The sequence below is a fragment of the Stegodyphus dumicola genome, chromosome 9 (genome assembly GCF_044657685.1).
Source record: "Stegodyphus dumicola isolate Sdum_Otavi_A_Nest chromosome 9, ASM4465768v1".
Taxonomy (NCBI): domain Eukaryota; kingdom Metazoa; phylum Arthropoda; class Arachnida; order Araneae; family Eresidae; genus Stegodyphus; species Stegodyphus dumicola.
Genome location: NC_140776.1, coordinates 13,627,808 through 13,652,245, shown reverse-complemented (window position 1 = coordinate 13,652,245; position 24,438 = coordinate 13,627,808). Strand labels below are relative to the sequence as shown.

At 33.2% G+C, this 24,438-nt stretch overlaps 1 protein-coding gene across 1 annotated transcript in view; it reads right to left on the bottom strand.

Moving 5' to 3' along the window:
• The window catches only part of PsGEF (Protostome-specific GEF), a 278,552-nt gene that overhangs the window by 153,968 nt on the left and 100,146 nt on the right, over positions 1-24,438 (bottom strand). The window contains exon 9 of the mRNA XM_085823244.1: positions 10,942-11,049. Within this exon, the coding sequence (XP_085679370.1) occupies positions 10,942-11,049 (108 nt within the window). The remainder of the gene's footprint in view (positions 1-10,941; positions 11,050-24,438) is intronic.

The window sequence follows — 24,438 nt, the reverse complement described above, 5'->3', positions numbered from 1 at the left end:
GTCTAGCATTGAGTTGTAGAGCTTGTTGGTTTATAGCTGCACAGTTACTTAATACACTAATGCTCATTATTAAGTACGGCATATATTCTCCCTTTTCCCATGATCCATACATTATAATCTTTAAATAGAAATATTAATGCTGTGAAACATTAAAACTTTTGATTATCTGATTAATTCTAAAAATATTTTCATATATTATTTAATATTTTATATGAAAATATCAAAATCAGTATTCTGTGTATTCGCCCAATAAGGTAATTTGCCCAGAAGGGCTATCAATTTCGTTTTGACATTCGTTTTGGCGTTTCACTATAAACGGCGTATCACTTTTCAAATTGTTGCCACCGAATATTATTGCCCTGTGTTATATTTAAAGAAATTAAATAATGAAGAATCTGCATGAATGTATGTATGTTTCTGGCATTGTGAAAATCAACGGTACCTAGACACATCCAATTTTGAATAACGTAGTCTCCCACTCGAAAATGGGCATCTGAAAGCTCAAATTTGAAATGTGGAATTTGTTTTATTATCGATTTCATATTTTGTAAAACTTTAACGAATTTTTTATAAACAAACTGGACGATTTGAAAACGAGTAATGACAACACTGTACAAAAAGAAAAAAAAAATTATCTCTAGCGCGCGAGATTGTGTATCAGAAATTCTAAAGATATGCACTTTTTAACTATTTTGCGATATTGCTGTTGAATTGAGTTTTATGTTTTATGTGCGATGCACAGGATATTTAATTAATAGAGGTAACACACAAAATGTTAAAAAAAGGGCTTCTTTGGGCGTAATATAAATTGCTTTTATTATTTTTTAAATATGGTAGTTTGTCGTATATAAAATAAGCGTATCAAAAGTATTAAGAAGTCTTCTTAATCATTAATTAGAAATATTTTTATGCATTAGAATATGAGATTTCTGATATAGTGATGACTTTGCGTGCTCTTCCAATTGAAAAATTTTTATTAATCTAAATTTTTATTACTAGTTTAAAAGAAAGTTTTATACTCATCTGCCTCTCTAAGTTGCCCCTTGGTTTACGCATAATGCAAATGAAAGCTATATTTTTTAAGGTGTAGAACTAGGTTTACCTAAACTCCATTCTCAAAGATTTTTTTTCAGTGCAGATTTGCTAATTTCAATAGCAAATCAAAGTGGTGGGGAGATGCCTTACAAAAGTGGAGTACATTGAGTTGAAAACTGGCAGATACCGGAGCAGCAGATTAGTGTAGTTGTCTTTTGCAGTAATATCTAAGTAACTGAACAGGAACACAGATACTCCCTTGATAGGTACTACAACTAAGTAGAGAGACTTGAGCAGTTGCAACTTTTCCAAGCAATTCAGCTGAGGTACCAGAACATTGAGTCACATAACTCTCCACCCAATTTAAGCCAGATAATACTACAACTACTGAAAATCAACACTAGAAAAATAGCTCACCCCGTAGAATAGTAACAGGACTGTAATAGCAAAAACTATTGCAATGTAAGCTTATTACTATCCATTTTGTACGTACTTGTTAAAAATATTGTTGTAAAGGAGTTAAAAATGACATAGAAATCGCAGGCAATGTGTAAATGAATTAGAAGTTTACTCTAATTATCTCAGTAAAAGTATTGTAAATATGAATTCCGATAATGTTTAAATGTACATATAAGTTTCATGATTATATATCTAACTGTCACATGTCACTTGTACAAGGCAATGTCTGTAATTAACATATCTATGTTTATACACAGACCTTGTATACCCATGTAATATTTATATTTTTAGACGGAAGAAATAATCCCTTCTGCCAGGAGGACACTGTAAGACTTTTGCAACAAAGTCAGGTCAGTGGTTATCTCAGGCGGCGCTCAATGAAGACATCTGTCTGAAATTTTTTATTTACCAGCACCACCCTAATTAGATGACGATCTTTTATCTTAATTTCTTTTCAGTAGGTGAAGATTTTTCGATTTCGAGGCAGCCAAAGATTTTGAACTTTTATCAAAATAAATCAATACATAAAATAAATCAGTATCATTCTGCATTTCTGTATCAGTATATCATAGATACTTTCAAAAGATAAAACCAGTCTTGAAATAGTTTGTAAAATATTTAAGCTTTAGACTCTGAATTTGTTAAAAAAACACGATAAAACTTCATTAGGATAATCAACGTTCTAATTAGAAAGATTCTTAAAACTAGAGCTAATCATTTTCAGTATCAAAGTCACTCCTGTATATTTCGCAGAGATTTTTTTTTTCTTTTTTGTGCATGAGATGAAAAGAAACTGGCAACGCCTTTAAAAGCGTTTACTTTGATTTTCTATACAAATTCTCCTATTGATCTTTTTTAGAAACTTCCTTATTTTTCAATCGAAATCATTTCCTTTGATTATAACAGATTCATTGCATACAATGGCCAAGTTGGAAATGAGCTTGAAATCCATTTACTTCAACTTCCTGTTAGTATATTTAAATCATGAATTGTGTTCATTTGAACAAATTCAGAGGTATTAAAATTAAATTTCTGGTATCCATGTGGAAAGTTGTGTCATATGTTAATTTGTTTGTTGTTTTATAATTTTAATAAAGTTTGTAAGGTGTTTATGTTAATTCACCAGTTACTTTATGTTTATGTACGGAATCTGGACTGTCAAGTCTCTCTTTCCGTTTTCTTATGAGAATGCGAATTAGCTGGCGTGTATTTTATTGAGGGTTTGAGATTTTTTTAGTCATAGCATGTTCATTCTAATGAATGCTACGCTATTATTTGTTACTCCACGATAAGCATTTTTGTCTACGGCTTTCCTTTATTCTTTGATTAAATGATGGCTTTCCTTTCTATTACGTCGGTGTAGGTTAAGAGCCAACTTGCGCGTTTAAAGACGTCTGCGTAGCCTTTGGCTAATAAAATACTTTCCAAGACTTAGCGATAAGTCGGCTGACAGTCTTAGTTAGGATCCATTTCTTAGCATTGTTAAAAAATGTTATTGTTATTTCTTCTCCATTGTTAAAAAAAATGAGACTCTAGAAGTTCACGAAAATATTCCATCATTTAGAGAATATCTTCTTCAGTTTAATATGAAATTGCATCTTAACCTCTTAAACGGCTTAGAAAGTCAAAAATCAATCCTGAGCTTTTAAGTTAAAGTTTAAAGCTTCTAACTTAATCTCAAGCCATTATAAACCCTTGGGTATCATTGCAACTAAACTCAAGTTTGTATAATATTCCGTATACCATATTAAGTTATAAAAGAGCAAATGTTTGAATAATATTCCAGCAGATATAAGCAGGCACTAGCTAACGGCTACTCCGATATAGCAATGAACATGAACATTTGTAACTGCTAAATACTGAGTGAGAAACATGTCAAAGCCCGTACATGTGCATATTCTCAGAGCTCTTGAACAAATGCGATTTTCAGATGGAAATATAAATTCAGTCTGTCTTTTGGAAGAAAGTTTCTAGTTTACTTTATCTCTTTTCAGATGATGCAGTGAGTGGTTAAAATATTTAGATAATTATTGAGACCTGTTATTTTTTATGAGCATTATTAGGTATACATCTTTCGAGTTTCTTCTTTAAACAATAAAATTTAAAAACATATGTTAAAAAAAGACTTAAATAATAATAATAATAATCTGAAATGTTTCAGATTTTAACTTACGTCCAAAGGGTCGTTTTCTTAACATTTTGTGTATTATCTTTAATTTTTAAATATCATGTTTTTCGCACTTAAACCATAAAATTCATTTCAACAGTAATATCGCAAGATAATTTTAAACTGAGGATATCTTTAGAATTTTTAATACAAAGCCTCGCGCGCTGGAGTTAAAAATGTTATTTTCTGTACAGTGTTGCCATCGTTTCGATGATCATGGCATAAATGTGTGATGGGATTCATGTCGGGCAGTCTAGGTGACCAAATCATTCGCTGGAAACGTCCATATCGTTCTCTAAACCAATTGGGAACAGTTGGGGGCCCGGTGACATGTCGCATCCATAAAACTTCCATCCATAAAAATTCCATCGTTGTTTGGAAACATGAATTCCATGAATGGCTGCCAGTGGTCTCCAAGTAGCTGAACATAGACATTTCCAGTCAATGATCAGTTTATTTGGACCAGAGGACCAGGCCAGGCCATGAAAAAACTGCTCACATCATTTTGGAACCACAATCAGCTTGCAGGGTGCGTTGTTGGCAACTTGCATTTATAGCTTTCTGGGTCTGCGCCACACTCCTACCCTAACATGAGCTCTTAGCAACTGAAATCGTTTCTCATCTGACCAAGCCACGGTTTTCCAGTTGTCTAAAATCCAAATGATATGGTCACAAGCCCAGAAAGGAACTGCAAACGATAAGGTTCTGTTAATAAAGGCACTCGACTCGGTCTTCTGCTGCCATAGCTCATTAAAGCCACATTTCGCCAGATTGTTCTATCAGACTTGTCCGGTAGTACGTCCCACATTGATTTCTACGGTTATTTCACGCAGTTTTGCTTGTGTGGTAACAATGACAATTCTATGCATACGTCGCCGGTCTCGGGCTTGTCCATGATGGAAGTTTATGCCCGAAATTAAGTATTTTTGGCACACTCTTGACACTGTGGATCTCGGAATGTTGAATTCCCTAACGAATTCCAAAATTTAATGTCCCATGCGTCTAACTTAAACTTACTATTCCGAATTTAAAATTTATTAATTCCTGCCGTGCGCCTATAATGAGGTCAGAAACCTTTTCACATGAAGAACTTGAATGTAAATGAAAGCCCTGTCAATTCACTTCCCATTTATACATTTTGTACGCGATACTACTGAAATCTGTATATTTGCATATTACTATCGCATGACGTTTGTCGTTTTAGTGTGTATGTCAATCACATAAAGGCCAATATAAAGAGATCGCGTTTTTGACGTACCTGTAACGCTTTTAAACTTTTTTTTCCAGTATATATACTTTTTTAAATTTCTACTCAGAAGGTGTGTATCTTCACTTCCCCATCCCACTGCGCCCCGGAAAACAGTAGAGTGGCATCACAAAAGATCATCACTGCCATGCCCTCATGATGCAATAAAAGCGATCTTTTTGGCTCGCGGTTAAATGTATTTGCTCATCACTGGTCTATACCTCAGTTCCCCAACGTGGAAGACCTAGCCCACCAGTGAGAGCTGAAGAAAACTCGGATGTTACAATTAGAAACCAGGGGCTTAGCAACAAGTGGGTACTTGAGAAAATTGGTTGCCGAAGCAGTTTTAAAGCAAACACTTAAATTTTCGCTTGATTATATAAACATTGCAGACTTTCGTCGTAAGGATTATACCAGGTCCGCTCAATTGATTTTTATACTTTTTATTTAAGCTGTATTCAAATAACTTAGCTTTAATTTCAAGGAAATGGATAAAATGCAAATTGTGACCTCATAGTCTAAACTTCTTGAAGCAAGACCATAGGTCTTTATTTGCACTGACATTCAAAGGTTCAGTTATTACTAATCTATTTCCAAATTTCTCAACGAAGTTTAATAAATAGTACTGTGCAGACAAAAAAAACAAAAGACAAAAGGCTATAAACAAACACCTAAAAATTTCACCGCGTGTTCATTTAGTTTCTACAAATCACACTCAAAACGACTACCACATCATCATCGCAAAGAAAGGAAGCACTAAGCACACTCGAAAAGGTCGTAAAAAAAGTTGTGAAACTATGGTCTGTAACAAATTATCTGATATCCAATTTGGCTTACTCAGAGGACTACTTATCAGCATTCAGTTGAATGCAGGTCAGGGTCATAAAATTCATTAACGCTATAATTCACAATAAAAATAATGTAACTATTTTCATGTTAGATGTGGTTAAAACTTTTGACCGGATCTGTCTTGAAGACTTATATTTAAACTCATTCAGCTCAATTCTGAAAGTGAACAGTAAAATGCTTTATGACAAACTTTTGCAGTTTGCCATAATAAAACCAACTTTGACGGTTGGAATTTTGCAAGAGGAGTTTCACATGGAGTCGATTATCAATTACGGTTTTTTAAACAAGTGCAATGAATATTCACTTAACATGCGTTGTTTTCTTAACTTTTTTATACTGACATATAGCTTAACAGCGTTCCTTTAATGATACCTTAATTTACATAAACTCAGAATCTCGTAATGACGCGCGGGTGGGAGGTTCATGAACGTTACAGATAGCTTTATTTTATAATCTTATGGTATTATAACTTATGTCATTTATTGTACACAAAATCGTTGATGAGAATGCATAATTATAACGAATTTTGAGAATATTAAAACTTTGACCGACAAAACCTTTCAGTACTTAATAGTTAGTTTCCAAAATAGCTTTAATGGCATACTTTGTACAAAGACTAATGAGCGCGAATCCGTTTTAAGAAACACAAGTATAACTCACAGAGCTGGGCAATGTTCTTCATCATCTCATAAATAAGAACGCCGGAATGTGACAACGCCCTAACTAAATATGGGTGTTTTAAAGGGAGTGTAGATGTAGGAGTCTTGAAAGGACAGCACGAAACAACAGTCAAATATTCGTAGCGGCGTATCACTTTTGACATATTAGTTTCCTAAAATATACAAACTGAGAATATCGATATAGATATCATTATTTTTCTTTTCAGATTATGCTGTTTCAGTTTTCGGAAATGAATCGCTAATTACTTCCTTCTATGAAGTAAAGGAAGTATTGTAATCGCGAAAAATTTCGGGTATCAAATTTCAAAGAAAATATCTATTTTGACCGCTCTCGAATCCCTTTGAATGATTTTTTTTTTTTTTCATAGTACAAAGAGAATAAAATATTCCTTTTCCCAATTCAAATTGCAAAAGGAATCCAAAATGGATTCAGAAGAGATTATTTCGTGACTTCTATACGTACGTACGCATGCATGTATGTATCTCACATAACTCTAAAACTAGTAGCCTCAAAACGTTGTAATTCTGTACATGAGACTGCTATAACATTTATTTGAGCACTTCCCGTTTTAGTTGCAATCGGCCGCACCAAAATATATATATTGCAATATTTCATTATTTAACAAATAATTACATTTATTATCCTTGATATTGGAGTGGAAACGCCATATTTATATTCTGAAACTGTTGCTAAGCAACGTCAGATAGTGTTTAAAAATTATTATTCGAAACGTCTTACCAGTAGTAGAGGATTAAAAATTTATCAAGAAAGAAATAGTAAAAGTAAGCTAGAGTATGATATTGTAGCGGATAAAATTGTATTTTAAATTATCTATCTCCGTGAACTGAGAATAAAATTTATATTTTCCTAAGGAGCTCATCTGTTATTTCGTTAAATACTCCAAAATACGTTGCAATATGCACTCGCTCCGTTAGCCGCCTCGGTGAGCTCAGCTTTCTTATTCTTATATGTTGGTAAATGGTGCATTTTTTTGCTTTAAAAGTGATAAAATATATTGATTTGCGAGCGATAGTTGTAGAATTGTCAACAATTTAAAAGTCGTTTAAGTTCCACTAAGCCTAACGGAACTGCGATTTGTTTACGTTTGAAAACTCTTAGTAGGATAGTGAATTAAGTTAGTTTCTGTGCCTTCGGTGTCTTCTCGCCGAATGGAAACAAAAGTAAACTTTCAGTTTTACGCACCGAAAAATCTGCCTTCTTGTCTGCTGGCCTAATTGATTGTTTTTGCGTAGAAACTTTAATTTTAATTGTAAAAATTGCTTTCTCAATTGAATTTGGTGTTTTATGTTTTTCTGTATTTTACAATTTTTAAGTAAGATGCTTCGAGTTTTATGTATCTTTGCCTTGCCGAATTAATTGAATGAGGAATATACCTCTAATGAAATTCGAAGAAATAAAGTTTAAATGAAATGCAGCAAAAACACATATAGTTTCACAGACCGTACAACTCATGTTTTGTCCACATCAAATATTTTTATTTTTCAACAGTTTTTTTATTTTTCATTTGTACTTATTTCATTTGTCATACTGATTGGAAACGAGTCCGGAACTAATATATCGAGTGATAATGTAAAAATGTAGCTTTAAAGCTACTACAAGCTTATTTTACTATATATACTATGGGTGTATGTGTGCGTGTTTTCAGAAAAATGACTTTTCGAAAACTGTTGATTAAAGTTGAATCAAATTATTAGAAGAGGTACATAGCATCCTTTATTTAAAATAAAAGTTGAGTGGATAAGGAAATTGTGAAACAAATATATTTGGAATAATAAATAATGATGGAGTTTTAGGAAAAGAAATCTCGAAACGAAATGCAGGCTTGTGAAAGACTGAGATCATCGCTGACTCTTACAATTATCAAAACGGCATTTCTTTCACCTGGCTACCTAATAAGGAGTCTGGGAGAATAATTTCCGCTCCTTCAGCAAAGTTTTGAAGGTACTGAAATCTGTAGGAGGAAATTTCATTGTGCAGCTCGTTCAATATTACAACGCCGCTAAGCCGGTATAGTGGCTAGTGAACTTGACTGCAGTAACGATGGGCGCTGGTTCGATTCCCGGAGAAACTACGGTTGTAACTGCTCGTCCCTTCATAGGAGGCAACGACGGTCACTTATTAGGTACTTCCATAATGTAGTGGTCACCACTTCCGGGACTTGTAGTAGCGCAAGGCTAATGATTATTAAATAAACAGCCCGTCCGTTAAAAAAATGTTACTTAATATGTTTTCTATTTGATTCAAATCAAGATATTTGTCTATCCAGTTATTCTTTGAATGTTTTTGGTTTCAAAATAATCCATAAACAAGGTCTCCCGCAAATAGAGCACATGCTCGTGATGAATTTATGAATGTTTTCATTTAATTTTTTTTTAGTTCATGTTTTTCGGGTCAGTTAATTATATTTTTTAGTTTTGCCTCTTGCATGAGGCAACCGAAAGGAGTGGAATATTTAAAGTGTTGAGCGAAAGTGGTTTAGAATGTTGTATTCCATGACGATATTAAATTGGGTGCTACTTTGGTAGACGGTTGCACGGATTTTTTTTGGCGAGCGATACGACTTTTGATAAACCCATTGCTAGACAGGTTATTTATGATAACCGATACTTCGTTGTCATTTTATTAAAAAATAATGCATTTTATTATGCATACATTCCGTGTTTTAAATATTATTTATGGCTTCCAAACATTAAAACTCAATTTAATTTTGCATTTTTATTTGAAATAAAAATTTTATTGTTTATGGTATTTTATGGAATTTTGTGTTGTGGATGATGTAATAAAAAGTCGCATTACTTTAGAAGTAATTGGTTTTAATATCTATAAATTTAAATCAAATGTTTTTAAACATTATTTATGGCTGTTAAATATTAAAATAAAATTTAATTTTCCATTTTTTTAAAATGATTTTATTATGTGTAATAATTAAATAATTTTAATTCTATTCGTGATGTAATCAGCTCCCTGATTGGTTACTCAATATTTGTGCATTACTGCGCCATTTTAAAATTCTATTATTCATCTTTTTGAATTCCTTAGATTACATTTTTCAACTTTTATATTACATTTTTAAAATTATATTACATTTTTCAAATTTCTTTCATTGCTATCTAAATTATGATTCCGATTTTTTTTGTGGTACTTATCAATATACGGCAGGTTAAATACTCATAAAAATGTAAGACATATTTTTTTACTTTATAATTGTATACTTCAATTTTTATTAAAAAAATTAATACACTGTTTTCAAAAATTGCCGAGATATTTATTGCCACATATGTTTTAATGTTAAATAATTATTTCCTATAAAACTTATTTTAAAGGATTTGAATTTAAGTAATATTTTAATTCTTTTAAACGTTGGTATGATTTTTTAATTCGATATTCAATTTAAGTAATATTTTAATCCAATTAAACGGTGGCGCAATGTTTTTATAGCGGTGTTTTTATTCTATTTCTTTACTATATGAAAGTAATAATTTAACCCTACTTTAGTATTTTATACTCATAGTAAATGTATTTATTTACATTTGCCTGCCATCTTAAAAAACAACATATTCAACAAAAAATGAATACATTATTTTTAACTATATTTATTTTTTTTTAATTTCGAATACTTTACTCTTCGTAAAATACGTAAAAATAGCATTTTTCAAGATGGCTGACGATTGTAAAAACCGCGCCAACAATTGCGCCAACGTAAATCGCCAAACATCCGTGCTACCGTCTACCAAAGTAGCACCTTAAATTGTATAATTTAGTGCGTTTATGATGCATCCGTTGTTAGTGAATTTGAATATGCACTCCTGGCCATTAAAATTACAACACTATGAAGGAAAGAAGCTAAAAGATATTTATTGTACCTAAACAGTATGGCATGAAGACAAAATGATTAAATTTGTAAACAGTTTTGAGGTTTATGGTTTTCTGTGCTTTACAATTTCCAATGAAGATGTTTTGAAGTTTTTATGCATTTTTCCTTTGCCGCGAAGTGAGAACTGAATTGAATGAATGACAAATATATCGCTACTTAAATGCAGGGTATTAAGTTTAAACGAAACGCAGCAAAGTATGCGCATCATTTAATAGGTCGTACGAGGAAGTCATGTGGTGTACACATCAGACTTTTTTTTTTTTTTTTAGAATGTAAAATGTTTAAAAATATATTTAAAAATACGGTTACTATATTTTCCTTATTTCTTCTCTCATAAGTTGCTTCAATATCAAAAGATTTAATTACAAGACCTATTTCTTAAAGCAACAGTTAAAAATGCATTCGGTTATTACTTTAAGCAAATACGAATTTTCAATGCAACAATTCAAATTTGTTGGTTTGATCATCTCAAACAGCTCATACTTGTAGCAACAACAGCAGAGAGGCGTTTATTTTCTAGTAATTCATTTTTCAGAACTGACTACATTCAACATGCAAACGAAAACGTTATAGTTAAATGTACTTTAGCATATATATAATGAAACAAACCTCAACGAATTCTCTGAATGGCTTGTTAGCTGATTTGAACCGCAGTAAAATGTTTGCCAAGTGCAAGCCGGATATGTACTTCCTTAGAACTGAGAACCTTTCATCCACCTAAAACAAAGTAAGTGAAATATAAAATAAGAAACACCTTACAATAAACATATGCGGAAATATATAAATGATACATAAACTAATCATATGAAATTTAAATTATTTTATAATGTGGTATTGGCATTTTTGTATGTGGAATTTGTCAGGCAAATGTTTACGATATGTTATGACGTACATAGTACACCATGTTATGACATACGTAGTGACGTACACTGCGCATAAAAAGGGGACAGTTCTATATCTCCCGTTCTACTGGGCCGATTACCGAAATTCAAATTTCGTTTTTCATGTCTCAAAAGCGCGATTTAGCATATATATATTAGATTTATATATAACATCGTTCTAATATAGTTATTTTCACTCAAAATCGGACTTTTTCTGAAATGACATGCCAATTGTTTTTCATATTTCGATTCTACGACTCAAATTATGCCAAACTACAAAATTTTATAAAAATCGCACAAGTACGTTTTTAAAAATTAGCTCTCAAAATTTTAGCTACTCAATGTCAATTGAATTTGATATATATTCATTATTATCATTTTTTACTTCCTTGTACGAAGTAAAAAGGAAGTAAGGAAGTATTGTAATCGCGAAAAGTTTCAGGCAGCATATTTCAACGATAATATCCATTTTGACCACTATCGAATGAAATTTAACGATGTTTTTGCGTGATATCTGTACGTAAGGACAGAATAAAAGACTCTTTTCCTTCAAAAAAATTATAAAACTGCTTTAAAATTAATTCTCTTCAGAATTCGTACGTATCTCGCATAACTCAAAAACGAGTAGCCTCAGAACGTTGAAATTTTCTATATAGGACCGCTAATACATGTAGATGTGCACCTCGTATTTTGGTTGCAATCGGCCGCACCAATCGTATATAAATATATTTATATATATATACATTCTGTTACCCGGCTCAGTGATCTCAGTTTCTTTACTCTTATATGTTTGTAAATTGTACATTTTTTGCTTTGAAAATGGTTAAATTATTTTGTTCTTATCTTCCGGTTAAGATTTTTATTCCTTTAGTAAATCTGTATGCAATATTTTTAGAATTATCAACAATTTTAAAGTTGTTCAAGTGCCGCTAAGCCTAATAATGTTTTTGATGGCGGCCATTGCTTGTTTACATTTGAAACAGCAGAATAGTGGATTTGTTGCCAATCTAGAGAAACTTAGCTTCGCAACAACAAAGATAAGCCCTTCATTTATTATTGCGAATTAAATCATGCTTAATCCTTTCTGGAATTTTTTCGAGGAAATAAGCGTTTAAGATTTACTTCATAATTTTTAATACACATATTTTGAGTTTTTCTGTATTTTTGCCTTGCCGCGAAGTGAGAACTGAATAAATTGAATGAGAAGTACTCAATAGTCTGTGAAAACTCTTTCTTTTTTGTTTTGTTTGCTTAATTTCTTTTATACATCGATCTAGCTTTATTATAGTATTTGAATAGATCATGTGGCAACGATTAGATAATTCTTTAAATGATATAAATTTTGTGCATTCTGAGTTCTAACATAATATATAATGTCATAATATAATGAACGAAATATAATATTGTTAAGTGTTAAATTATATATATATATATAAATATAATACTGTTAAGTGTTTAAATTTCACTATTTGTTTACCATAGCGCCAGAGCGTCGCTATGGTAAACAAATAGAGTGAAATTTAAAGAATGCATTTGTTCTATTGTGGTTTATGCGCTGTCGGCGAAGTAGATTTAATTCAATCTAATAAGCTTAAATAAAATGCAAGAAAAAATGCTTATAATTTAATATTCCGTACAAGGAAGTCATGTGGTGTACATATCAGATTTTTTTTTTATTAAACTTTCTTCATTCCATCTTCCAGAATTCGAAATTTAAGCTTAATCCAAATATAATTCTCACATTTTTTATGATTTATTTTTAAATATTTTTTATAAATTTTTCGAAAAATTTTTTATATTATAACCTATAAAATTATCCTCTTACAGTGCATGTATTTCTAGGCACACCTGAAAAAAGTTTTTTTATTCAGAATTTTCTAAGCAATACATGAAATTATATATTAGCGCATTTTGAAATTTGGGATCTTTTTTTAGCGATAACAACCTCAAATGTGGTTTACGGATTTCGTTAAAATTATTTGAAAGAATGAAGGAGGATTTTTTTTTTCTGTTCCTCTACAATTAAAAAAATAAAGGAAAGTTGGTTGCTATAAATTAAGAAGTTCGCGAAAAAAAATTATTATTGGCGAAAACTGCATTATGTAATATACGGACACTTATGCACAAGCAAGACTAAACTCTGTGTTTTATTATTATGGTTAAAAATGCATGCAACGACGCAAAATATTCTAAACTGATAGCAGATGGGAAACATCTCATTTCTGGATGTAAATTCAGGCAAAAGAGAAAAACTGAAATATATTTCAAAAAATATTCTAAGGATATCGAAAGCGATCTGGCATACGCCCGCTTTCTTCAACAACAACAAAATTTCTGTATATTTCTATCTTCATTTGAAACACAGAAAACAAATTTTGCATATCCTCCCCATGTTTAAAAGATATTTGTGACTCCTCCGCCTTTGCTTTAAAATATGGGAAGTGTTGTGAGGAGTTGTGCGTTTTTCGTTGAAGGAGAATGAAATCATTATCTATTACTTTTATATCCCCCCTTTTATTTCCTTAAAAATGAAAAATTTAAGTAACCTTTCATGTAAATACACTTTTTGTTTCATTCAGAGAACAGTCTGTAGAAATAATAGTAATAAGGCAATAACAGGGGTTCAAAGTTCCGTTCTAGGATGTCAAAACAAAATTTTTGAACAAATAGTATCAAGTCAAACATCTACATATTACAATTCTTAGGCTTCCAGTATTAGGTCTATTCTTTAGTAAGTTCAGGAACATTAGGTTATTAGGTATTTCCCCGCCTTCCTGGCATGCCTTCGTGGTGTGGTGGTCTGCACGCTGTGTGAGTATTCCAGAGGTCCGCGGTTCGATTCCCGGCGAAGGCGTTGCTCATTTGTTTTGTCTCTCCGGCCTCTAAATAACCTAATCTCTGTACTAGGTACAGGAAACATTTTAAATGATGCCTGAAATAGCAGCAAATAAATGATTAAATTGTAGAGACACTGACATTTTTGAAGCAGGACGCATGAAAAATCAGCGATGCCCTCATCGGGATTCGTTCCTGGACCTCTCGAATACGCTCTGATTGTGCCAACACTTATACCACGAAGGCATGCTGGAAGGAGGGATGAAATACCCCTCTTTAAAGGGCGAGTGGGGATTTGGGGACCCAATTTCCAAAACCTGGTGATGAAGAATCGTCATCCAACACCTTTTAGTTCGGGCGCCATTGTCGAATCTTTTTTTTTTTTTTTTTTTTTTTAAAGCAGGAGATATGAGAAATGAGTAATGTTCTCACCGGAACTTGAACCTGGACCTCTCGAATACGCGCTGAGTGTGCTAACAGTTATACCACGAAGGCATGCTGAGAGGAGGGAGGAAATACCTTATAACATGTAACGAAGCCTTAAGTATAATAACGATATCATGTAGCATGATGTTTTAAGTCACGGTGTTATCTCTCAACTAATCCTAAAAATTAACGAAAATTACTTTTACTAAAAATTTCGTCGTTTGACTGGAGACAAACGCTAATCCCTAATGTATAGGATACGGAGCTAGTAACATCATTTATAAAAATGGTTTTAAGAACTTCTGTATTATAAATATACTAAATATGTATATCATAAATTGTCTCAGTTAGAGATATTATTAAAAATTTCAAACAATTAAAAAAATTAGCATGTATTTCGAAACGTCAAAAACTGAACTCCTATCTTTTTGCTCTTTAAAACTTCTTTTCGAGTCACTTACATTTTGTCTGCTCCCTGAAGTAATTCTGAGTTTCATTTTTGGTATGTATAACAGCAAATTGGCCTCTTAGCTTAATATCCTTTCCTGTGTAACAGCTTTAAATAGTATTAAAATCTTGTAGTTTAAATAATTTAAATAGATGAACATTAAGTTATTTGTGAATGGCAATATTTGAAACCAGACTCGAGTGCCACGTGCGACTCTCGCACGAAGAATGTAATTTTTTTTAAATGTTAGAATATGTTTTCTCTTCTTGTTTGTATGTCGCCATTTTTTTTAGTGTTAAATAAAAGTTATTGCTGTGTTCCATCATTGGAGTTGCTTCATATCGCCAAAGAAGTATTACAGTCTTAATTATTTTGGAGGCACCGAGCAAGATCGAATAATCGTGCGTATTTTTATTTTATTAGTTCATCACTGAACATAATATTAGTGATACCAGATTATTACTTCCTGTTCATATAGAATTGCTTTATTTTATTAGTTCATCACTGAACGCAATATTAGCGATACCAGATTATTATTTCCTGTTAATATTAAATTGTCTTATTTTATTACCGTATTTGATATTATATTTAATATTCATTTTAGTTGTGCAGACGGTAGATATATATATTGCTCTATGTTATTATTCTTATTTTATCCTCCTCGGTTCCCTTGTATCACATGTGATACAAAAGTTTCATAATTTTTTGTGAAGGCTGAGCTGCAAAAACAAATTTGGGACCGGTTGTATCACATAAGATACAAAGTGAAATACCTCATATATTTTCCTCGTTTAGTCAACAGATGGCAGTACTTGTCCATGATAGCGATTTCTAGTAGCATCTCTGAATCAAAACAAAATGTCTGCACGTCGTCGAAGTAAGTATTTTTTTCTTATTTATATACAAATATTAAACTATTTTTAAAATATGCTTTCTCTTTGTATATGTACGTTTTACTAGTTAACAGCAAAAAAAGAAATTTTTACTGATATATTAAAGCATAATGACTTGTGAAATTTGTTTGTATCACTTGTGATACAATGGGACCCAATCACTTATGAACACACCTTTTAAGTCAATTTTGTTTTAATTTTTAGTTATATTTTGGGGGGATTTGAAGATTGATAGAATTATTTCTTGAATTCAAATCTTTAGTTGAGGTGATTGCATTCCATTTTACCCATTTTTTCCTGATAATATTTTATTTAATAAGTATTTTTTTTTCAGTGAAATATTTGACACCAGATGAAATTTTAGAGCTGATGAATCGCGATGATTCTGATTTGAGTTCACTGCCAGATGAAGATGATTATCAAAGCGATAATGGATGTGAGGTGAATGATGTTGATGAAGATCAGGATGTAACTTTTGACTTTTCTGCTCCAAATCAATGGGGAATACATACAGATAAGTTCAATCTAGTTTCATTTGATTTTCAGGAGAAATACTATGACAGAATTAGAGGAACCGAAGAAGAACATTCTGGACTATTTTGCGTTTAGCCTCAGTATTGCAAATACACTCATCCACGGCTTACTGAAGAAGCCATCTCCCACTCCTTCGCTAGCCGAAGATGAAAATGATGAACCCCCTCCAAAACGCAGAGTTACAACTTGCATTCCACATCAAGCAGCTCGTAACAATGAAGCTAGGCACATGCCTGAAATGGCTGGGGATAGAACTCATCGAAGTAGGTGCAGGAATGAGAACTGCTCGGCCTTAACAAATGTACAATGTACAGACTGCAAAGTTTTTCTATGCTTTACAACTAGTAGAAATTGTTTCAAGGCATTTCACGAATATAAATAATAATAATATGTACCTACAACTCCAATAAAACTTAATTTTCGTGTTGAATTTATGAATTGTATGTATTGTGTGATTAAAGACTAAGATTAAATTAATTACTTCAATCTTGCTTAATACTTAAGAAAATTCTGATTGTAGTGCCTTGTTCCTGATGTATCACATGTGATACATCCCTCCCTAGCTTTCCTTAACTAAAAAAAAAAATTTTTATTGCACTTTTCTACATCAAAGTGATCGAAACAACTATTTAAATACCTCTTACAAAATATCAAGCTTTTATTTTTGTCTCGGGTCTGAGGAGGTTAATCACAATTAATGTGGTAGAGAGAATGAACTTCATATAATTTAAATATTTCATTTTTGAGGTATACGTACTTAACAAAGTGCATTTAATTTCGTGATTCCTGACTGCATTAATTAATTAAAGTAATTGAATTGAGCTATTTTGAGGAAATATAAAGAAAACAGTGTTCGTTAATTTTAAACATAGAAACAATGTCTTACTTAGGAAGAGCTCGTAAGGAAGATTTGCAAAATCTCGCGGCTGAACTGGGAGTTCATGTGACTGCAGATTTGAAAATAGTCGATTTAAAACAGAAAATTGTTGAAAGTAGAGATTATGATGAAGTATTCGTCAAAGGAGTCTTAGACACAATAATAGAAGAACGGAAAGAGGGGGAGGAAAGGGAAAGAGAAGAACGGAAAGAGAGGGAGGAAAGGGAAAGAGAAGAACGTAGGAGACAGAAAGAAGCGGAAGAGCGGAGAAGGAAAGAACAGTATGAATTAGAGAGATTAAGACTTGAAGCAGAGACAAAGTCTCAAAATACCGGACAGATACGGCCGAAAACGGAGCTGCGTCACCTTATGCAGAAATTCGATGACAAGAAAGGAGATATCAGTCTATATTTGCTATTGTTTGAAAGGCAAGCAGAGTGGGCTAAAATTGATAAAGAAGAATTTGTATCTCATTTACTAGGACTACTTCCTTACGAAGTAACCCAGTTAATAGCTAGAGAACCCTCCGATAAAGCTAAAGACTATGAACACGTGAAGAATTTATTGTTAAGACGGTTTAAACTAAGCCCGGAAAAGTTTAGGCAGAAATTTATGAAACATCAAAAGAGTACCGAATCCACATGGGTGGATTTCAATTATGAAATAGAAAATTATTGCAAGGAATGGGTGACTGGTCTAGGAGTTAAGACTTTTGATCAGTTGCTAGATTTGATGGTGATTGACCAACTTAAGCGTCGAGTTCCTCCTGAAATTCGAGATCATTTTCTTGATGAGTGGGTAGAGATGATTTCATCTAAAAAATTAGCTGAAAAACTTGATGCCTATGAAAACGTTTGCGGAAACTTTAAAAAAAAGCCTGTAGTGGATAGGCAGAAAGAAAGATACAATGCACTAACTCAAGGTAAATTGAGTTCAGATAATAAAAATAAAACTGAAAACAAAATGTCATCAGGATTTAATACGCAAAGCTTGTTTCATAGACCTAGAAGTCCACGTCCAGATGATAAGTATGAAAAACGAAAGACGCCACAATGCTATCAGTGTGGGTCCTATCAACATTTAAGGCCCCAATGTCCAAAACTTAAGAATAGTACTGAATCTTCTGCTAATCTTAACAGAATTAGTGCAAAACCAGAGGATAAATTTCTATTACCTTATACTAGTATGGGTTAAGTAAATGGTCATAAAATTCCTATATTAAGGGATTCAGGTGCTAGTATTGATATAGTTTGTCGCAAATACATCACGCCGGAAATGCTGACAGGTGAAAATGTGTGGGTGCAACAGCCATTAGACTTGAATCCAACCTGTTTACCATTGGCTGAAATCGAACTAAATTGCGATCTTGGGCGAGTAATAACTAAGGCTGCCATTATTAGAAATGAACTCGACAAAGGAAGGTATTTATTAGGCAATCGAACTTTTGCACTGTTGAATAAACAAGGAAAGGAGCCTGATAGTTGTCCTCACCAGGTTAATGCTGTCTCTACTAGAGCTCAAAGGAAAAGAGAAATAGCCGAAGTGAAGCTCTTGGAACCGATGAAGGAAGAAAATAAAGCATCCAGAGATGTTTTTGAAGAAGAAGATAATTTACCGGAACTAAATACGGAAGATGAAGCTCTCATGAAACTGGTAAAAATTGACTCAGAAGAAATTGCACAACTTCAGCTTGCTGATAAGGAACTGTCTAAAATCATCCAAGAAGTAAAAGAAGGTACATGCAAAAATGAGAACTATAGTCTGACAGGAAAAGAACTTTTAGTTAAAAAAACGACGGATAAAATGGGCTTTGAAAGACAGCTTGTCGTTATACCTGAAAAACTCAAGCCGTCAATTATAAAGATGTGCCACGAAGGAACTTCTGGTCATTTGGGTGTCAAAAAGACCAAAGACAGACTTGCTAGATATTTTTACTGGACGAGGTGTTACAAAGAAACTGAAGATTTTGTAAGAACCTGTGATGCTTGTCAGCGCGCTGGAAAAGGAAATGACCAAAAGAAGGCTCCAATGACATTAGTACCAGTAATTTCCGAAATATTCACTAAAATAAATGCCGATGCCGTTGGTCCGCTACCTATTTCGAACACTGGAAAAAAATATATTATTACAGCTCTGTGTATGTCGTCCAAATATCCAGATGCTGTAGCGGTGACAGACATTTCTTCGCCATCTGTGATTGATGCTTTCTTACAGATTTTCAGTCGTATGGGTTTCCCAAAAGTGATCCAAACAGATCAGGGGACCTCTTTCGTCAGTGCTTTGACAGAGGAATTTTTGGAGCGTTTCGGCATTAAACATGTAAGAAGCTCTGTGTATCATCCGCAGAGTAATCCCGTTGAGCGATTCCATAGAACGCTAAAAAGGGTGTTAAGAGTCGTATGTATAGGAGCGACTTCGGATTGGGAGAATTATCTACCATCAGTTTTTGCTCTGAGAACAGTCACACACGAAAGCACTGGTTTTACACCAGCAGAATTAGTTCATGGCAAAAACCTACGAACGCCAGTCACTTTACTTTATGAGCAGTGGCTAGAACCGATTGAAGAAAGTAATAATGTTTTCAGTTACGTTTTCGAACTTATTAATCGAATGAAGAAATGCCAAGAACGTGCCGTGGAAAACATGAAGGAAGCTCAACAACGGAGGAAAACATGGTACGATCGAAACGCAGTGAAAAGAGAATTTGCTAGAGGAGATTTAGTTCTTGTTTTATCAACGAATCGTCAAAATAAACTAGAAGTACAGTGGAAAGGACCTGGAAAAATAGAGCAAAAAATTTCAGAAACCAATTATATTGTAAGTTTCGAGGAACAAAATGAGCCAAATCAAGTATATCACATTAACATGCTTAAACCATATTACAAAAGACCAGAAATGATTAATGTGATAACTGAAGTGGAAGGAGACTTAGAAATGGACATTCCTCGTTTACCTTCCAATCCAAGTATATTAAATTTCTCGGACATCATAGAGGAGAATGAACTCGAGAAAAGGTTGAAATCCGAGCAAATAGAAGATTTACGAAAGATTTTATGGAAATATTCTGGTTGTTTTTCAAATAATCCTGGACTAACAAACTTAGTTTGTCACGATATTGAGCTATTAAATAACGAACCAATACAAATAAAGCCATACAGACTGTCACCCCGACAGACTGAAATTCTCAAAAAGGAAATACAGAAAATGCTCGATCTTAAAATTATAGAGCCGGGAGAATCGGACTATACATCTCCCATGATTTTGATAGAATCTTCATCAAAGGATCCTCGGCCTTGTATTGATTATCGTAAACTCAATGCTGTTACTAAAACTGAATACTATCCTTTGCCTAATATTGAAGAACGTATCGAAACTGTAGCAAAAGCAAAATATATTACCCTATTAGATTTATCTAGAGGCTACTGGCAAATTCCGTTAACAGAAAGAGCCCAAAGATATGCAACGTTTGTAACTAGTTTTGGAAGTTTCAGGCCTCTACGTTTACCCTTTGGATTAAAAAATGCCCCATATTTTTTTAGCAAAGTTATGACTAAAGTCCTGGCTGGATGGGAAGGTTTCGCTGTACCATACCTGGATGACATTGCCATTTACTCAGAAAACTGGGAAGAGCACCTTAAAAACTTAACTTCTGTTCTAGAAAGAATACAGAAAGCAAATTTACGACTAAAACCATCAAAATGTAAATTTGCACAAGATCAAGTGAGATACCTAGGTCATGTTGTGGGACAAGGACAACGAACCCCGGATGAAGTAAAGATCCTGGCTGTAAAGGAGTATCCTACACCTAAAACCAAAACAGAAGTACGTGCTTTCTTAGGACTGGTAGGGTATTATCGCCAGTACATACCGAGATTTTCAGAAATTGCTTCACCCCTCACGGACGCTTTGAAGGGGGTAACAAAAAAGGGAAATATACAATGGTCTGAAATATGTGACAGAGCTTTTAAAAATTTAAAAGAGTTGCTATGCAAGAAACCAATTCTGTATGCTCCCGATTTTGATAAAAGGTTTATTATACAAACCGATGCCTCAGACAATGGCATGGGTATAGTACTATGCCAATTAGATGATGAACAACGTGAGCATCCTATCTTGTATATAAGCAAAAAATTTACTAAGTTTGAAAGGAATTATTGTACTACTGAAGGGGAGTGCGCTGCTATCATCTACGCTATCAAGAAACTGCATTTTTATCTGGATGGTCAGCAAGAATTCTTGATTCAAACTGATCATAATCCTTTGGTCTGGCTACAATCCAACGCCAAATGTAACTCTAGATTGATGCACTGGGCACTCTCATTACAACCTTATAATTTTAAGGTCATTCATCGCAAAGGATCTTTGCACAAGAACGTAGATGTTCTGAGTAGAATTAAGTAATGTAACTCTTAGTGTATGTAACCACGTTTAGAATTAATTTTATTGTTTAATGTATGCTCAACTAATGTATTTGAACGTTTTCCATTTCTTTCTTTTTAAATGTAGTGTAAAAGTATTGTTTAAAACTTAAAATTTTTTGGCCTGAAATTTAGAAATTTATAAGAGAAATAACCTTTGCTCTTTAAGCAAATGAGCAAGCCGAGCTTATTAAACTGTCAAATTTTACAGAACTTTTCCCTTCGGAAAATGTCTCTCCGTTGGGGGAGAGGTTGTAACAGCTTTAAATAGTATTAAAATCTTGTAGTTTAAATAATTTAAATAGATGAACATTAAGTTATTTGTGAATGGCAATATTTGAAACCAGACTCGAGTGCCACGTGCGACTCTCGCACGAAGAATGTAATTTTTTTTAAATGTTAGAATATGTTTTCTCTTCTTGTTTGTATGTCGCCATTTTTTTAGTGTTAAATAAAAGTTATTGCTGTGTTCCATCATTGGAGTTGCTTCATATCGCCAAAGAAGTATTACACCCGCTTTCAGGATACCGAATAAAGAACCGCGATTGTTACAAATAAAAACGTAAAAAGTTTCTTGTTTACGTGAACGACGTAAGGAGTTCCTCGTTCCATTTCCTACGAAAGAACCACAACGTAAATAATTAATGGCAGCTGTAGCGAATACCGTTCAGTTATTTTTGTATCCAAAGTAATAAACGATTCTACGCTAATGAACGTATTAAATATTTGCAGAAAGTCTTAATATAATAGAATTAAAAAACTTGATAAAAAGCCATTCACATTTCCTTAACATCATTAAGAAATAATAGCATTAAATGGGATTATAATGCCCTTTAATGATTAACTTCGCTTGGAGAACAAGGTTGTTTGACTTGAAGAAAATAAACGTGTTAAATCCTTTAGTAATTTATTAGGGAATTCTTTGGAAAAGAGAATAAAGAACTTGTTTACTTTATGCACGTGATAATAGTTGATTTACTTGCACGCACTCTATCAAATGTAACGATTTTCATTGTTATATTTGATTAAATGTATTAAGTTTTCACATTTATCAAATATTAAATACCAAATGAGTATAAAATGATAAAACATGTTTTCTTCTGCGTAATTCAGAGTAATTGAAGGTTAAAGGGCTTTCGTCTGCATTGAAGTTAAACTTAAGTTTATCGAGGGATGACTTGTTTATAAAGATATTTTTAGCTATGTGCGTCTATATAATGTTTTGTGTATTCAGTTAGATTTTTATTACAGAATGTAGCAAAATACGATTACTGTTTTCTTTAAAAATTTTACCTTCCTTTAAAATATGATATGGCAACGAATACTGAGCAAATAATCTCAAAAAGGTAAATATCAAAACTTAGCATTGACTCGCAAACGGTGATAAAACCAATAACCCTTGTCAAATTCTTGGTTGAATATTAATTAATTAACATGTTAGTGTTAAGCGTAAAATATTTTGGACCAGGTCTTTTATTAATTAAAATAATGTTGCAACTGTTCATAAAATCTATCCTTTGGTTTGTAGAGTCATAATATTACTTTGAAGCGGGAGATGTGAAAAATGTGCAATGCCCTCGCTAAGATCAGAACCTGGATCCCTCGTGCCGAATGTACTATCGTTACACCACGAAGGCATGCTGAAAAGGGGTAGAAAACACCTTATAACTAAATGGATTTCTTTTTAAAATAAGTTAGACAATGGAAATGCTTTTGAATGTAACAAGTCGCATCAAAATCGGTCTATCCGACATGAAAAAATAGGGCTTCCCTCTAGCACTTTAAAGCCGCAAACTGCATTTCAATGGGAGCCATGGGAAATCGCAATTTTTGCGATCGCAAATCGCAATTTTTTGGGTGTAGGAGAATACCCATTATAAAAAATACTAAAGCAAAAACTTAAATTGTTACGAAGCATAACTTTCCCCCCTTTCTAAATAGCCCTTTTTTTTTTTTTTTTTTTTTTTTTTTTTTTTTATAATTTTAGTGTATCTGTTTATTAACTAATTACAGAAATCTGACGACATATATTAAAAGTTCCTATATTTTTTTCAAGACATAGCATTCTGTGAACTTACCATGCTCCAAACGCTGTGCAATGTAAACAAAAATCTTTATGTCTCAAATAGTGTCGTTCTACTGAGGGCCCATTCTGACAGAGGGCAAGATGGTGCGCAGCACGTGGGCGCCCAAATTTAAGAGCCGAGAAATGATTATTAAACATGCTATGTTTCTATAAAAAAGGGCGGGTAATTTCAATTTTCAGGTCGGCAGCCGACTGTCTAGGATCGGCACTGGTCACGAAAACAGTTATGTGATACATGCACGATAGCGTAATGTAACATAATTTACGGAACTCTACACAGAAATTTTAGAAAGCACGTTATGTTATAAGGTATTTCTCCCGCCTTCCTAGCGTGCTTTCGTGGTGTAGTGGTTTGCACGCTGGGCCGGTATTCCAGATGTCCGTGGTTCGATTCCCGGCGAAGGCGTTTGCTAATTTTTCATCTTCCCGCATCCAAAAAAAAAATACCTAGTATCTCTACAGTGTCGCCCGAACTGATAGGATGTTGGATGATGATTCTCCTCCCCATGGATTTGGCGATTGGGCCCTCTAAAAACCGTAGTCGCCCTTTAAAAGGGGAAGTATATAAGGTACTTCTCCCACCTTCTTAGCGTGCCTTGTAGTGGTTATGTACGCTAGGCCGGTATTCCAGCGTGCAGAACCGCTACACCACGAAGTATGGTACAATATAACGAATATTTTGATTTATAAATTTTAGAAAACTTTACG